The sequence below is a fragment of the Mustela lutreola genome, chromosome 8 (assembly GCF_030435805.1).
Source record: "Mustela lutreola isolate mMusLut2 chromosome 8, mMusLut2.pri, whole genome shotgun sequence".
Classification (NCBI taxonomy): domain Eukaryota; kingdom Metazoa; phylum Chordata; class Mammalia; order Carnivora; family Mustelidae; genus Mustela; species Mustela lutreola.
Genome location: NC_081297.1, coordinates 131,497,490 through 131,514,437, shown reverse-complemented (window position 1 = coordinate 131,514,437; position 16,948 = coordinate 131,497,490). Strand labels below are relative to the sequence as shown.

Here is a 16,948-nt window from a genome sequence, read left to right as displayed (position 1 = left end):
GCTATGGTTTATCAGTTCCTTCTCTTGCAAGAATTCTTGCCTTAGTGACCTTCTGTTTTTCTAGTCTGATGTTGATGAGAAATCAGAACAGCAAAGGTGTTTACATGTACCTAAAATAAATGAAAATACTCATTAAGGGCCTTCTTGAAAATAATACATGTTAGCTTTAGTGTGTAGACTCTACATTATCCATTTTGGTCACTCTGAAATGCCTGTTAGATAAAGCATAGAAATGCCTAGTAGTCTAGTTCCCAGCACATAGTAGGTGTCCATAACTATATAGTTTGCAATGTCCATAACTATATAGTTTCCCCTTTCCCTATGCTACCTTCTTCATTTTTAGTTTATTTTCTCTTTTCTTGGCTGTGTCTCGTGAAGTAGAGATTGCTGGATAAGTGATTTCCAGTTCAACAAAGTCGAACTCTGACAATACTGGTATATCTGCTCAAAATATATGAGCAACCATGTATTTATAGACTCACTGTATTTCTTAAGATGCATAAATTTAATTTTAATATGGCATTTGAGAGAAAAAGGTCATTAATTCATTGCAAACTACCTGGACGCAGACTATTTCACTACTTTGGTTGTTTGGTTAATTTCACCATCAATCACTCCCCCTCCCAATGAATATATTCCACAATTAACTTTGAGAGGAGCTGAGTCCTGGAGTAGAGAGGGCCAGAGGTGCCACATGTCCGCTCTCGCCCTCCACGTGACCACATACTTTTACAGTCATTTCAGGTGGTTAGCAACTGCTTTTGTTTCATTTTTGGAACTTCCGTATTCTGAAACTTTTTTCTAAAATAATAAAGAAGTTCCTGTGTATTTTAGTAATAATGGTAAATAGTAATAGTGGTAATAATAATAAATCAACTATATTTCATTAGTTCAGTGATGACTTGCTCACTTAAGAACCCTAAATGAGGGGCACCTGGATGGCTCAGTGGGTTAAAGTCATGATCCCAGGGTCCTGGGATCAAGGCCCATGTCAGGCTCTCTGCTCAGCGGGAAGCCTGCTTCCCTTCCTCTCTCTCTGCCTGCCTCTCTGCCTACTTGTGATCTCTATCTGTAAAATAAATAAATAACATCTTTTTAAAAAGAAATCCTAAATGAAGTTTTTTATTATTGGGTAGGTTGAATTCTCTTAAGAATCACTCTGAGTTTGTTGGTTATAGAATTTAGGATTATTTAAAGAGCTAGGAATGATAATCCAAACGGATTAAACTGTATTGATAACAACATTAAATTAATTGGCCTTTGGAACACCCTTTTCTAATGATGAGAGAATTTCAGCATTATGGATATTATCATATCCAGATTTAAGATGCAACATAACTAAGTGTGAGGGAACCATAACAGCTACTCCATGTCTATGACTCCACATACATGATCTTATTTATTCCCTGCTACAAATCTCTAATGTCACTATTTTTATGCATAGGTTCATCTTAAATCTAGCAATGTCAGCAAATAATACTATTTGTTTTGCAAATAAAAACAATTTACTGAGAGTCTACTATGTGCTAGATCCCATTCCAGACACTGGGAAATAGTGAGTAGAAAACAAATAGACAAAAGTTTCTGCCCTAATGGATCTACATTCCAATGGGGAAGACAGATAATAAAATAACTTAAAAACAGCATATTACATAGTAATAAATACCACAGGGAAAAATAGAGCAGGCAAGGGGACAGGAAGTTGTTAGATGGCAGGAGGCAGTTACGATTCTAAACCTGAGTGACCACAGAAATTTTATATTAGAAAAGTAACCTCTGAACAAAGAAATGAAGGAGGCGAGGGAGGAAGCCATGCAGACCCCATGGGGAGGAATATTCCAGGCAGAGAGAAGAGCAAGTAAAAGTCCCTAGAGTGAGAGCATGCTTGGCACATCCAGGGAACAAAGGGAAGGCCAGGCTGGAGCAGGAGAAATAGGGTGAGTAGGTAGGAGACAGGATCAGAGTTGTCACTGGGGCCAGAAGGAGAGGCCTGGAGGCCCCATGAAGATGTGAACTTTTATTCTGAGCAAGAGGAAAGCCACCGGGCATGATGAGTGAACAGGGACAGGAACTCGCTCACCGTAAGCAGATTGCACTAGCTGCTGTGATGAGTCTAAATTGAGGGAGCAAATGAGGCAGCCAAGAGACCAGGTAGGAGGCAATGCAATAACCCAGGTGGGAGCTACTGCGCTCTTGGACCAGGGTGGGACTTGGGGACATGTGAGAAGTGATCAAACTCTGGAAACAGACACTGAGAGAAACAGAGGAGTCAAGGGTAATGCCAAGGTTTTCATCCTGAGCAGTTACCACGGGAGGCAGCTGTGGAGGAACTGATTCTGGAGGGGAGAGAAGGGTTTGGGTGAGGATGGTGGGAGTAGTCAGCCGGATGTATGGGGTTCAGAGGAGACACCTGGGCTGAAATATAGAACTGAAAATCACCCGAAATTAACACAAGCAACAGGTTCCATCCTGATGTGTGCCTTGCAAGGTTATCTCAAACAATGCTTTGGGTACTGACCACTTTCCTGACATTCAAAATCAAAAAGAAATGGAAACTAACACTGTTGAACTATGTCACAGATTCTAGGTTGGGCCTTTAAAATAATGTTCTTTCTCTACGTTTCCCCAAGGGGTATACACACACTGTTAGCTTACTGGTTAAATAAGGAAACTAAAATTCGGAGAGAGCTAGTGCCTTCCACTGGAGCAAATCCTGGAGCCTGGATTTGACTCAAGCCTTCTCAATCCCCAGACCCGAGTGCATGACCTGCCAGGCAGTTTGCTGCCCAGCCATCTGTGCTGCATGACAGACTCACTGTTCCAAGGTTGGGTCCCTCTAGCAACAGAAGAAAACCACAGCCCACATAGTTTTTACCTATCAGGCTCATTACCTTATAGTTCACTTACCACATTCAGCAGCATAATAATGCAGAAGTTGATGCACACGGCAGTCCCTGTGGTTGCCACCTGAGAGTTATTCCTGATTAACGCCCACTTAAAGGCAGCAAAAGTGCTGACAGTCACCACCCGGTAAATGACGATCCCAAACACGGCAGCGATCACCACGCAGATCTGGGAGGAAGACGGAAAGCCGGTGAGCACCCACCCTGATGGAATGTCCCAGGAGGAGGGTCCCCACCACTGTAAAATTCCACCATTGGAAAACAAGAAAAGGAAATAAACCAACAGCGGAATGGACTCAAGAAATCACAATAAAATCCCAACTTTTCATTGTGATTAATACTTTCTCTTGCCTGTATTTTCTTTGTTATTCAAATAGAACAACCATAGTGCTTGAAAGCTGATAAACTATGTAAGCTCTGGGGTAATATTTTATTAAGCAGGGTATTTGACTGAGCATTATTTTTATGGATATCTTATGATGTCACTCTTCTGTGTAAAACTATTGATTTCTTTTATTCTTAGGATAAAAGCAAAGTCTTCATGGTGGCAAGACTTTCTCCATCTTGTGGAATGACATTTTCCTTTAAGTCTGGGGACTCAAGAACCTCTCTCCTGGCTTCAAACGGGCTAATCTTCAAGACCATTTCCTTTGCCTAAAAGGCTGACCACCCCCCATTCCCATGCCAAACACAAACATATGTGTGTATGCACATGTGCATACACACACACACACAGAGCCTAGTTAACACCTACTCTTCTTTCACACCTCAAGAACCACTTCATAACTAAAGCTTTAATGACCCTCAGACTTTGTTACTGCTATATGATACCTGTACTCTTCTTTTAGTATCCAATTTATAATTTCTAACAATTTTTCAGTTTGATTGTTGCCCGTTTCCCCCATTAGAAAGTATAGTTGACCGTCCCCCTTTTCTATGGGGGATATTTCTAAGGTCCCCAGTAGATACTTGATACCTTGGATACTATCAAACCCTACATAGACTATGGTTTTTCCTATAGATAATAGCTATGAGAAAGTTTAATTTGCAAATTGGGCACAGTAAGAGACTAATAACAGTAACTGATAATAAAACAGAACAACAATATGATAGAAAGACTGTGTGAATATGGTCTCTCTCCCTCTCAAAATATCTTATTGTATTGTACTCACTCTCCTTGTGATGATGTGAGATGGTAAAATGCCTACATAATGAGATGAAGTGAGGCAGATAGCATAGGTACTGTGATATAGCATTAGGCTACTACTGATTTTCTGATGATATGTCAGAAGGATTGTCTGCTTCCAGCCTGGGGCTGACTGCAGGTACTGAAACTCCAGATAGCAAAACTTCAGATCAAGGGGGGGTGCACTATAATCTCCATCGGGGCTGGTATGGTATCTGTTTTGCTCACCATAGTTTCTATAGTGCCTTAGCATAATTACAGGTGCATAGTAAATGTTCAGCTATTTGTTGCTGAATAAGCCAACTCTGTGATAGGTACATAATCTCTTATTAATCAATTATGGACATTGAACTGAGCTATCTTTCTCTGAAGATTTCATGGTATGTGATGAGAACTCAACATGTCTTCTATCTACTGGCAATATGAGACCCCAACATGTTTGTGTCTTTCATTAGATGACTCACTGTATCAGAGTAAAGACCTTTACCAACTTAGTTATCAAAAACTAAGCTGAGAACCAGCATGCACTCTACTGACTTAGAGATTGCTAGAAGCATTCTTCTGTTTTACACTAACTGTTTTTGGCTTTCTATGAGTGACATGCTCTAAAAGCTTGAGTATAAAGCTTGAGCTGGAACTGGCAAAAATTACAACAACAACAATTGCCTACATCTTAATCCCCATCACTGATGGGGAGATCAGTGAAATCTACACTGACTTTCAGACAGGGTGGCAATGTGGTGGAATGGACAGCTCACTGGACTCAGAAGTCAGGTCTGGGTCATGGCTCAGCTTCTACCTAGCACTGTGACTGTGGGCACATAGTTTGTGGCTTTGGCTTCCTTTGCTCTAGGTTGCCCATCTGCAGAGTAAGAAAAGCTCACTCTATATCTACAGGTCTTTCAAAAACAAAAAGCAAGACAATAAATGTGAATTCTTATGAAAGTCGAAGCATGACACAATTACTTACAGAGCAGTGTCTGCAGAAAGGTGTGGATTTGAATCTTGGTCTGAGCCAAGACTGGGCATGCTGCCTGCCCTTTCATCTCTCCAGTTTCTTTGACTAAAGGGTGGGTAATGTGTCTAGATTTGCCACCATCTTGTCCTTCATAATCTATTGATCTACAACACCTGTTTATACACTCATCATTTGAAAACAGGAAAGGAGAATCGTAACCACCGTTTAAGGTTCTAAATATGACATTTCTGAAAAATTTGCATAAGTTTTGTTCGGTGGTTAACAGGGTCAAAGTTGATCACCAAAGACTTCTTTTTAGGAAAAGCCAACAACCCAGGTTCAAGGTAGTGTTTTCCAAACTGACATAACCATTAGTGAATCTAGAAGTCAATTTTAGGAGGTTATGGTTGGCATTAAAAAAAACAGACTACAATAAAACAAAAAAAAATCAGAGTATTGCATATTGCAAAGATGAGCATTGTTTCAGTTACTCTGTTTAGTTTTTTAAAATTTTAAAAAAATTTTTTAATTTTTAATTTTTAATTTTTTTAAATAAACATATGTTTTTATCCCCCAGGGTACAGGTCTATGAATCGCCAGGTTTACACACTTCACAGCACTCACCAAAGCACATACCCTCCCCAATGTCCATAACCCCACCCCTCTTCTCTCCGTCCCCCTCCCCCCAGCAACCCTCAGTTTGTTTTGTGAGATTAAGAGTCTTTTATGGTTTGTCTCCCTCCCAATCCCATCTTGTTTCATTTATTCTTCTCCTACATCTCCTGGCACTGGGTTATGACAGAGAATGTAGTTCTTATATGGGCATGGTGAGCAAAAGGTTTGAAAAACACTACTGCAGGTCCTATCTCAACTCTTACTTCCTTTCAGCAAGGCACAGAGAGGCAAGCAGAAAGAACTGGAGCTCTTGGCTGTTTCCTGGCTCATCCTGAACAAGCCCCTTACCCTTCTAAAGTCTCAGTGGCTCCATTTGGAACACGGGACAGCAGTACTATCTCTGACTATCTCAGAGAGTCTTTGTGAGGAGTAAATAAAAGAATGTGTAAAAATGTTTTGTAAAATTATGCAAATACCCGATATAATTATTGTTGATACCGTGCTACAAGTTTGTACTTTATGAAACAAAGAGTTTTGTAGAAAAGTTTCAAACCATAAAAAATATCCCAGATGCAGAAACAATAAGTCGGCTGCATTTATCTGCAAATGCTTGATATGGTTCTGGCTTTCCTGAAATAGGATTCATTCGCTCTTTCTTGGAGTACTTCGCTTCGAACTGGGGCCGTATTTCTTCCTGAAGAACAGACAGACACATTTTTTTTTAAGCACTGGAGAAATACATACACACAATAAAAGGACATTTTTTTTTTACTCTATTATAAACTGAATCAACAGCTACCATACTAATCAATCAGTGAGGTGGGCTCAGAGAGCCAGGTTTAAATGTCTGGGCATTAGCAAATTAAAGAAAATCTAAAGGGTAATGATTCAGACTTATTATCACCAAGGCGGTATAATTTAGACTAGTAGTTAAGTGTCTATGTTATCTTATTAAACTGTGCTTAACAAAGAGAATGAGAAAAGGGACCGACTCTACTATTCTAAGCAGTTTGAAATAACTACTAAACTTTTACTTTATTGCCAGGGAATGTAAAGGGCAAAGAAAGTTTCTGAACAGCAAAATGTCTAGAATTCATGTTGTGAGTTATAATGACAAATATAATTCTTAGTTTTCTCCTACAATTAAATTTTTTTTAATTGAGGCAGCCAGAAATATGGTAAACCTATTTTTTAATAAGCTCCTGTAAGAGTCATTCACCTTTATCCAGTAGATTTTAAATGTACTACTCATTATTGAAAACCAGGTAAACATCTTTCAAAGCCAGCTAAAATCAAGGCAGCTCGAATTCTAAATCAAGCTGAGGCTTTGTTTCATTTAGTTGAGCTCCATCTAATGTGAAAAGCTTCTGACTAAAAAGCAATTATGGGATTAGAAACAGGAAATCAGCAAGAGGGTATGCTAAAGTGGTTCTGGTTAATTAAGTACCTATTCTACATGAATGTATTGCAAGAGGAGGGAAAATGAGAGGAAAGTCTGGTGAAATGGAGATTAAGTTAACCCAGGCAGAAACTCAGGGCTCAGATGGAGACACTGACGGAAAGTGAAGAAGCTGACAGAAAATGGGTTCCGGACAATGGGCACAGTTTGGCAGTAGCCTGTGTGTGTAGAAGGAAGGGCAGCCTCACTCCTGCTGCAGAATACACCCAAGGCTGGACTTCACTTAGTGACAGGTAATGGGGAAGGAGAGAGAAGAGATACAGTAATAAACAGGCTCTGCCTTCTTTCACTTATTTTAGGAAGTGACACTTGAAGATATAAACAGAATAGGACCTGGAATCTTCTGTTTCTTTAGGAAACTCTGAATTTATCAGGCTGTGAGTGTCATCTAAGAGTCGCTGAGTTAATTATCCAGGGATTTGTGGTGAATCAGGAGCTAGACCTCTGTTTCTGCATGTTAAGGGCTAAATTGTGTCTCCCCCACCCCCTACAAATTCATTTGTTGAAGTCCTAAGCCAGAGTACCTCAGAGTGTGACTGATTTGGACAGTCTTTACAGAGGTAATTAAGGTCAAATGAAATCATTAGAGTGACCCCTAATATGACTGGCTTTTTATAAAAAATTTAGACATGGACGTGCACAGAGAAATGATGATAGAACACAGAGGGAGCAGACAGCAGTCTACAAGTCCAAGAGAGGAGCCTGCAACAGATCCTGCCCTCACAGCCCTTAGAAGAAACCAACTGTGCCAATGCCTTGATCTCAGACTTCTAGCCTCCAGAAACACGAGCAACTAATTTCTGTTGTTTAAGGTACCCAGTCTGTGGTTCTTTGTTATGGGAGCCCCAGCAACCTAATACCCTGGATTTTCCATGAAGAAGGCTTGCAGCAAGTTTGGGCTTTTCTGCACAGCCATCTGAGTGCCACAGGCTAGAATAAGTGGCATTTAGACCCTTCCACCATGGAGGACATTTGAGGAGTAGTTTCTACTCAGTATTTAAGGACTTGAGGTCATGCATTTGAGCCTTTGCTGCTCTGAGCACTGTCCAGGGTTCTGGAGAGCTCTCAGAAATATTTCCCTGGAATTCTCTCATGACGTTTCCTTCCATATTCCTAGAGCTGTAAGACTAATTAATACTCTCCTGTTAAAGTAAAGAACACTATTTAAGAAAACTAAACAAGGGGAGGTGAATCATGAGAGACTATGGACTCTGGAAAACAATCTGAGGGGTTTGAAGTGGCGGGGGGGTGGGAGGTTGGGGTACCAAGTGGTGGGTATTAGAGAGGGCACGGATTGCATGGAGCACTGGGTGTGGTGAAAAAATAATGATACTGTTATGCTGAAAATAAATAAATGAAAAAAAAAAGAAAACTAAACAAATCTTACTACTAATGCTTCTGATGTCTCCACCTACAAGTGAAATGCTTTACTTAGCCATGGAATCTTAATCCAGTAAGTGATCACAATGTTGTCTCTTCTTTCTTTTATAGTCTGTTCTTTTTCATACTACCTGAAGTTTTTTGCAAACACAGGTATTGACATGCTTTATGAGTAAACCTGGCTTCTGTCACAGAGCAGAGTGATAACTCAAGAGGACTGTATATTCGTTGATTTGCTTTTTGAAAAATTCTGAGGTAAATAATACAAACCTCCTCTTCTTCCCAGTCGATCAGATCCCAGTCATAAGCAATTACAGCTCGCCGTCTTTTCCAGAACTCCAGGAAAACTGTCGCTGGAACAAGAAGAGAAACACAAAGACATTTTTAAATAAAACAATGCTGTTAACTGTCACTGAATAATGAACTCATTGCAGAGAATGACAGTTGTTTGTGTAAGCATCCCTGAATATCAGAATATCTAGCTAAGCTTCATTTAACAAAGACCTTTTCAGAGAATTACTAAGCTTGTGTCAAACATAATGAAAAATTCAAGATTTCATTTAGAATTAAATTAAGCTGATTTGCAAGTTGAGGCAGAAAAGACTTACAATAACAAAGCTCCTGGGATATAAAAATATAGAAAACTAGGTTACCAACATCTTTCTCATTGATAGAATATTTATTTTTAAAAGTGAGGGGGCGGTAAGGGCAGAAAGGCCAAAATAAAACTTAGCAGTTTCATGTATTTGACTAGCAGAGATTGTCTCCCAAATCTTCTTCCCAACAAATATCTATGTAAAACATATTTTACTATTTCACTGAAAGAAATAATTTTATTATTTTAATATTTTCCCCAAACTATTTCTCTTTTTGTCACATTAAAGGGAAAATCGTGTGCAAATTTTGTTAAGATCCTTTTTTTTTTTTTTAAGATTTTATTTATTTATTTGACAGAAAGAGATTACAAGTAGGCAGAGAGGCAGGCAGAGAGAGAGAGGAGGAAACAGGCTCTCCACGGAGCAGAGAGCCGGATGTGGGGCTCGATTCCAGGACTCTGGGATCATGGCCCGAGCTGAAGGCAGAGGCTTTAACCCACTGAGCCACCCAGGCGCCCCATAAGATCCTTTTTTTTTAAATGAGGTATGGGGTAGCTGGCTTTCCCACTCAGGGAATTATGGAAGTTTATCCTCATTCAGCCAAAGTAACTTTCTACAGTTCAATTATTATACAAATGACAGAAGGGAAAAGATAATCAAGACATAACCTTGCTGTCTTGGAAGTCACAAGCCAAATGATAGGACGCACAACATATACACATACACGCACACTCAAACTTTGAGGATGACTGCAACAAAAGATATCACAGAAATACCCAGGAGACAGAACTGGTAGATCCATCTCTCCTGGGCCTTGCTATGGTACTTAGACTTACAGAGGCAAGAGTCCAGGGCCGATCTGGTAGGCAGGATTTTCTAAAGCAGGCCTGCTATGTTAACTTTCTGCCTTACCAATTGTCTTTCCATGGGCCCCCGGGACAATTATTATATAAGGTTCTCTGGCCCCCCAAGAAAATGATGCTTTCTAAAGACTTTATTTTTTGTTTCCAGAGTCTCCCCTGGCCTTAAATCGACAAAGCAGCTAGTCCTTGAATGTGTGGCTATTCTTCATGAAAAGTCAGAACTGTAGCCTGTGACCTCAGAGAAGCCTGAGGGAGACCATTCTGGGACAGCCTGAGGACACAGGAGAAGCATCCTGTTTGTCTCACTGACTGTTGCTGCTCCCAGCAAACCCTACCAACCCACTTGTGGGTCTCATTTGAAGGAACTGACTTCTAAAACAGACCAGTGGCTGTCAGAAACATTCCACCACCTTTCTTCTCCCCAGCAGGTGCAGAATCCTACATGAAGGAGAGAGAAGCTCTAACCAATAATTCCCTTTTGTGGCTAATACTCATCTTCCTCCCTTCCAGGACTTGGGAGGATGGGAAGAAATTAGTTCCTTGTATAATTGCTATTGTCTTGTGTTTTGCATTTGAGGAAGAATCTAATGCTATCTCTAACCATGAGTGAGGATATAATCCAATATAGATTGCCTCCATTCAAGGCAAATATTCAATCCCATACCCTTATTACTTCATGATTTAAATTCCCTTGCTTAAATACTCACAGCCCTCGGAGCCCACTGCACTTTGAATATGTCTAGTTATATGCTGCCTCACATCACAAATTCACATTTTTCCTACTTGTCTCCTTTGAAGATGGCTTTACATTAATATATATAATTGTCTTCTACCACTAAACCACTCAGTACTATAAGTTTGATTAGAAAGTTATTTCTTGCTGTGGGGAGAGCTGAGATACCCTTCAACAGATGAATGGATAAAGAAGACAATGGAATATTACTCAGACAAGGGAATATTACTCAGCCACCAAAAAGGACAAATACCCAATTTTTGCATCAACATGGATGGAAGTGGAAAAGATTATGCTGAGTGAAATAAGTCAAACAGAGGAAGTCAATTATATGGTATAACTTACCTGTGGAGCATAAGGAATAACATGGAGGACATTAGGAGAAGAAAAGGAAAAATGAAGGGGAGGTGGAGGTGGAGACAAACCACAAGAGATTGTGGACTCCAAGAAACAAACAGAGGGTTTTAGAGGGGGGGGGTGGGGGAATGGGTGAGCCTGGTGGTGGTATTAAGGAGGGCACGTATTGCATGGAGCACTGGGTGTTATACGTAAACAATGAATCTTGGAATATTGCATCAAAAACTAATGATGTGACTAACAACACAATAAAAAAAGTTATTTCTTTCAGGGGTTGATTATCAAAAGACTTACAATTCCTAAGGGTTTGGCAAGATTTTCTACTATATGGAATTCTTTCCACAAGAATTTGGTCTAAAATATCTTTTTCTCAATGTATCAGAAGGTTTAACCTTACTGCCAGCATTCTGAAGTCCTTAGATTCCAATCTATCTATGTAGATAATGCTTTTTTGAAAACAAGGTCTGCCCATATCTGGGTATCAAGGAACCACACCACCTACAGAAAAACCCCCACTACCAGCTCAGGATGCAAGGCTCCTAATGACTCTGCCTGTGTCAAACTCCCTCTGTCCCAACTTGTACCCTAGACTCCAGGCTACCTGGAGTGAGCTGTTGTGTGACTTTCTTAGCTTTGCCCACACTATTTCATTGGTTTATAGTGTTCTTCCCTATTTGTGTCCATTTGGCCAACTCCTACTCTTGTTTCCAGATTTGGCTCTGTGTGTTCTGCAACCATTCCCTTTGAACCTTCTCTATACCCATGCTGAGTTGTGCAGATTCCTCTAGGTCAGTGCTGAGCATAGCATTCAGCACTTAAAAAACAATAGAGAAACTTGATCATTTCTATCACTAGTTGTGGGCTCTTGATAATATGGGCTATATATATTAGCTGTTTTTATTTCCTCAGGGTCTAGCACAATGACTGGTATCCAAGAGGCACAGTAAATGTACAAATGACATGATGTCATGAAAATGAAAGCAATATGGCAAATTATTCTTTTCTTATTTATCTAAATCTTATAAGAAATTAGGGTATAAGTTTGAAAAACATCTAATTATATCTTGTGAATGCTTTATACAGCAGTGTAAAATAATAACAAACATGAAAAATTGAAACTTATTATACTTCTCTTTTGCCTTGCCATAAAATATCACTCTGTTCTTTCTTTTTAGAGAGAGGGATAGAGAAAGAGCACTGGGGGAGGGGGAGAGGCAGAGAGATAGAGAGAAAAAAAAAATCCAAAGTAGGCTCCACACCCAGCAGAGAGCCCAACACTGGGCTCAATCTCATGATCCTGAGATCATGACCTGACCCCAAATTAAGAGTTGGACATTTAATGGACTGAGCCACCAAGCACTCCAGTATCATTCTAATTATTACTTGGTTGAATGAATCCTGTGACAAGGACTACCTACCTCTAAGATGCATTCTTGCCTTGTTCCACAGTAAAAGGTGGCTGCCCACCTGTACTGTAGTTCTCAGATCCCCTTGCTGTTGGATATATATGGCCCAAGACAGTTCTCACAGTGGAATGTGAACAGAAAAGTGTGATAAATGCCACTTGCCTGTTGATATCTTAAGACAATGAGGGTGCTTCTTCCACATTCTCTTTACCCTTTTGGATAGATGGAGCCCCAGTAACTCAGCTGATATTATGCAAATGATGTCAAGGCCTGGGAGGATTGCAAACAACTTGTTTGTAGGACTATGAGTCCCTGAATGACCCTGTGTGCAGAGCTATCTCCCAACCTGGAATGCTCACCCCATTTACTCACTGAGACATTGCATGAGGCATGAAGGTGTAAAAACTTACAAGTTACTTCCTTTACCTATTTTAGATAGGGCAATATCAAGTCCTTAGTTTTAAGACAGAGTTTTGTGTGCTCTCTTCTCTCCCCTTTCTACTCTATACTACCCCATACTACTACCTAACCTATGTACAAATGAAGTTCATCCCATGTATTACCATCAGTGCCAAATAGCAAGCCCCTCACAATATTAGTGGAAGCATTGGAAAAATCTGAGACTTGCAATACATGCCCTCCTTAATACCCATGTATTGCATGGAGTACTGCATTCAAGCAATGAATCTTGGAACACTGAAAAAAAAAAAAAGATGTCAATAAAAAAAAAAAAGAAAAGAAAAACCTGAGACTTCTGAATTTAAGTATAAGAAGGGTCAAGGTTAGTGTTCAGGTAGGTTTGTGTTCAAATACCAGGACACCACTGGCTCAGAATCGTACACAGTTGAGAAGATTGTGACATATATCCCATAAAGGACACAAAAAGGACATGACAGAGTGTTCAGCAGGCCATGTTCTACTATCACTTTCTTAAGCAGAACAATTATTGTTAGTTTCAATTTGTAGCTGACTTCTATGTATTTGCCCAAACAACTTCTTATCTTTCTAGTCATAGTTAGATTACATTTTCCAGCCTTTATTACAATTAGATGTCACCACATTTTGATAAATGGAAATTAAGCACAAGTGATGTATGTCAGTTTGGGACTAAAAAAATTAGAAAGTAATTATATCATCCCATGCTTCTTTTCTCCTTTTGAGGGGTGAATGGAGAAGATTCTAAGGATCCAGAAGAGCATAGAGCCACCAAATAAAAGGAACCTGGGTACTTAAATGACCATGTAGAAGGCTAACAACCAGAAATACCTGGTTGGGTTTCATGTGCATGTTTTTTTTTTATTTTCAAGATTTATTTCTTTATTTGAGAGAGTGTGAGACTATAGGAAGGGAGTTGATGTGGGGCTTGATCCCAGAACTCTGAGATCACGACCTGAGCCAAAACCAGGAGTCAGAAACTTAACCCACTGTGCCACCCCAGGTACACCTCATGTGCATGAGTTCTATTAAACATCTAGGTTTGGATTTTTGTGTATTACACAGTTAACTGTATTCATCCTAAATAATATAGGTTTTTTTGAAAGTACAACTATGGTTAACATTTTGCAAACAGAAAGGAAAAACCCACTGAATTACTATTTTTTGTCATCTTCCTAAGGCATTTCAAGAATTTTATGCAGGAAAAAGATCCCCTTTAAGCTGTATAGCTTGGGTTCCATGGCAGCATTGAAATATGGTACTATTTAGTCACTGTATAGTAACAATTTATTACATTTTAGGTACTATGTTTTATTTTTTCAAAAGTCTGTCAAGGTGGGTATTATTTTCATCATCCTATGAATGAAGAATCTGAGGTCCAGAGAAGTCACATGGCTAGTAAATGACAACTGGGATTTGGGCCTAATATACCTTTTATTTATTATTATTATTATTATTATTATTTGGTGGGGGAGCTTACAACATCAAATTTATTCTCTAGTTCCAGAGGTTAGAAGTTCAAAATCAAGGTTTTGGCAGGTTTAATTCCTACTGGAGGCTCTGAGGGAGACTATCTTCTATGCACTTTTCCCTAACTCCTGGTAGTTGGTAGAAATCTTTGGCATCCCTTGGCTTGCAGAAGCACTCTTCCAATCTCCCTGCCTATCTTCACAAGGCATTCTACTCTGTGATTGTCTGTCTCTCCATTTTCTCTTCTTGTAGGGACACCAGCCACACTGGGAATACAGTATGACATTGTCTTAAATTGATTACATCTTCAAAGACCCTATTTCCAAATGAAGTCACTTCCACAGGTACTGGAAGCTATGATTAAAACATATCTTCCAGAGGACACAATTCAACCCATAACAGGATTATCTGGGCTATCACAATGACTAGGAGCAAATGGCATTTAGGGTAAGAGCCAGGGGTGCTATCTGCCTTGTAGCTAGAAGGTCACAGTCTAATCTGGGGCCTTTAATTTCTACTGAATAAGGAAGAGATAAAAAGAAAAAGAAAGCTTACTCTTTGAACCACAAGAGCACTTTGCTTAAACTAGTTATAAAAACCAAAGTACCATACCCCAGGTTATATGTTCCCTGTGAGAACCTGGCATTTATTCTCTATCCTTCCCTTAGATCTATACTTTTCTTTGGAGGCCTGTGGGAATAAATGTGGGCAAAACCTACATTTATTCCCAAAGCTGCTAGGAATACATGCTGCTAATTCTTGCCCTTTGATAACACAATAGGTATTCAAAAACCTAATTTGATTCTTCATTTGGAAAATTTCTAGCCTGGGAGTCCAGAAAAGAATTGTGTCTAATGCTAGAAAATTAATTATAAAGACATGTTTATTTCTTATTTTTGAAAAAAATCCCAAAGGCTTTTAAAGACCCTATAGGCTTTTTTCCTTAACTTGTCAAAAGATTATGTTCTATTTGTATAAAAATAAGAATTGAGCCAAAAATAAAATGGGCACTATATAGGAAAAGGAAAGGTGATTTTTATTTCAGAAAAGTGTCCTGCTGTCTGATGATTCAAAGTATTTTCAGAAATCTAGTCAACATGATTCTCTTCCTAGGAAATTACACAGTCATTTTTCTCCCAATTCTAATTTCCTTCTTTTAGAAAGTGAAATGAATAATACTAACAGATTTCATTATTTCCGTTCTTCATGACTTTCTGAGAATTTTCATTTGGAGAAGGTACAGGGAAGTTACATAGATGTGCTTCCTAAGAACTTAGAGGAATGAGGTCACCTCCCAAGATTTTAACTCATAAAATCTACACATAATGAATGAGCTTAGTGAGGAATCACAAACTCAAATGCCAAAACAACCACAGCAGTACAAAACCTAGAAGAGGAAACTGCAAGATAAGGAGTGGCAGGAAAGAGGACCAGTTGGGGAGTATGTACGCAAAATAAAGTGATAGGTATTCTTCAGTTTCCATTGACTGCACTGTGGCCAGATTTTTAAATTATTCAAGAGAAATCATAAAAATATATCTTCGTGTGAACTATCTCAGTGTAAAAATAATAGTTTATTTGCATATTTTTAAATTAGTGAGGAACAGATTATTTTTACTGGTTGCTAACTTGCAACATCTGAGATGGACTTTGGCAATAATAATACAAGTGAATGTAAATGAGTGACGAGAGAGTTTGTGAAACACCCCAAAATGCCAAGATAAAGTTAGTTTCAGGGTCCAAGAAAAAAACAGGAATGTGACTCTATTTTAAGAAGCTGAAGCTTAATTATTAATTTTAGAACCATTCAGGAGAAAGTAAATATATCCAAATAGGGGGTGGCCAATTTGTAACTTAGAAAAAACAAGGTCTAAGAATACAAATTTTGCAGTTTGATCTAATGTAGATTATTAGATGGGCATTTGGACATAAACCAGTCTCTAGGGGTACTCCATGAAATGAAATAAAGATAACTAAGTATTCAGCAGAAAAAAATAGTTCTTGCTCCCTTTTTCCATTCATTTAAGTTATTAATTGCATTCCTTTGTTGTGCTAGGGATTCACTAGCTGCACTGATTTCCAAGCTCAAACAACATATGATGATTAATTTGGCTTCCTAATTATTCTGACATAGGAAGAAGGTGTTCTAGATGGTCATTATAAAATAATATTCTCTATCATATACTTGCATTTTCATATTCTGGATTATGCCCTAATGCTTGCACAGTTTAAAAGAGGTTTCTGTTTGCCCAAGTCCAATTAGCTTTGGGTATTCCAAAAGAGCTTCTGAACTGGAAGAGACACTGTGGATAATGGCAGTTTCCCCAAGTAAACACAATGCTCTGAGACCCTGCCTGAGTGTGCGCTTGCCTTCTATAAAAAGCCATCAAGCTACAGAAGACTGAGGATTCTTGCTTCTACCCATAAGGATTAACTGCTCCAATGTAAAAAAAAACAACTGTTTTCAGAACTGGACAAGAGATAGTACAGGACTGTGATCCCTGAGAGTAAAGAAATAAGTAAGGTGAGCCTTAGGATCACACCATCTCATTATTTGGAGGCCATTTACAGGCTACAATTCAGGTAG

General features: G+C 39.1%; 1 protein-coding gene across 6 annotated transcripts in view; it reads right to left on the bottom strand.

The window, feature by feature from the left end:
* Positions 1-16,948, bottom strand: part of ANO4 (anoctamin 4) — a 469,407-nt gene that overhangs the window by 49,822 nt on the left and 402,637 nt on the right. For all 6 annotated transcript variants that reach the window (XM_059186643.1, XM_059186644.1, XM_059186645.1 and 3 more), the window contains 3 exons: positions 8,772-8,854; positions 6,216-6,356; positions 2,908-3,072 (listed from right to left, as the gene is read on the bottom strand). In XM_059186643.1, coding sequence (XP_059042626.1) covers positions 2,908-3,072; positions 6,216-6,356; positions 8,772-8,854 — 389 coding nt within the window. The remainder of the gene's footprint in view (positions 1-2,907; positions 3,073-6,215; positions 6,357-8,771; positions 8,855-16,948) is intronic.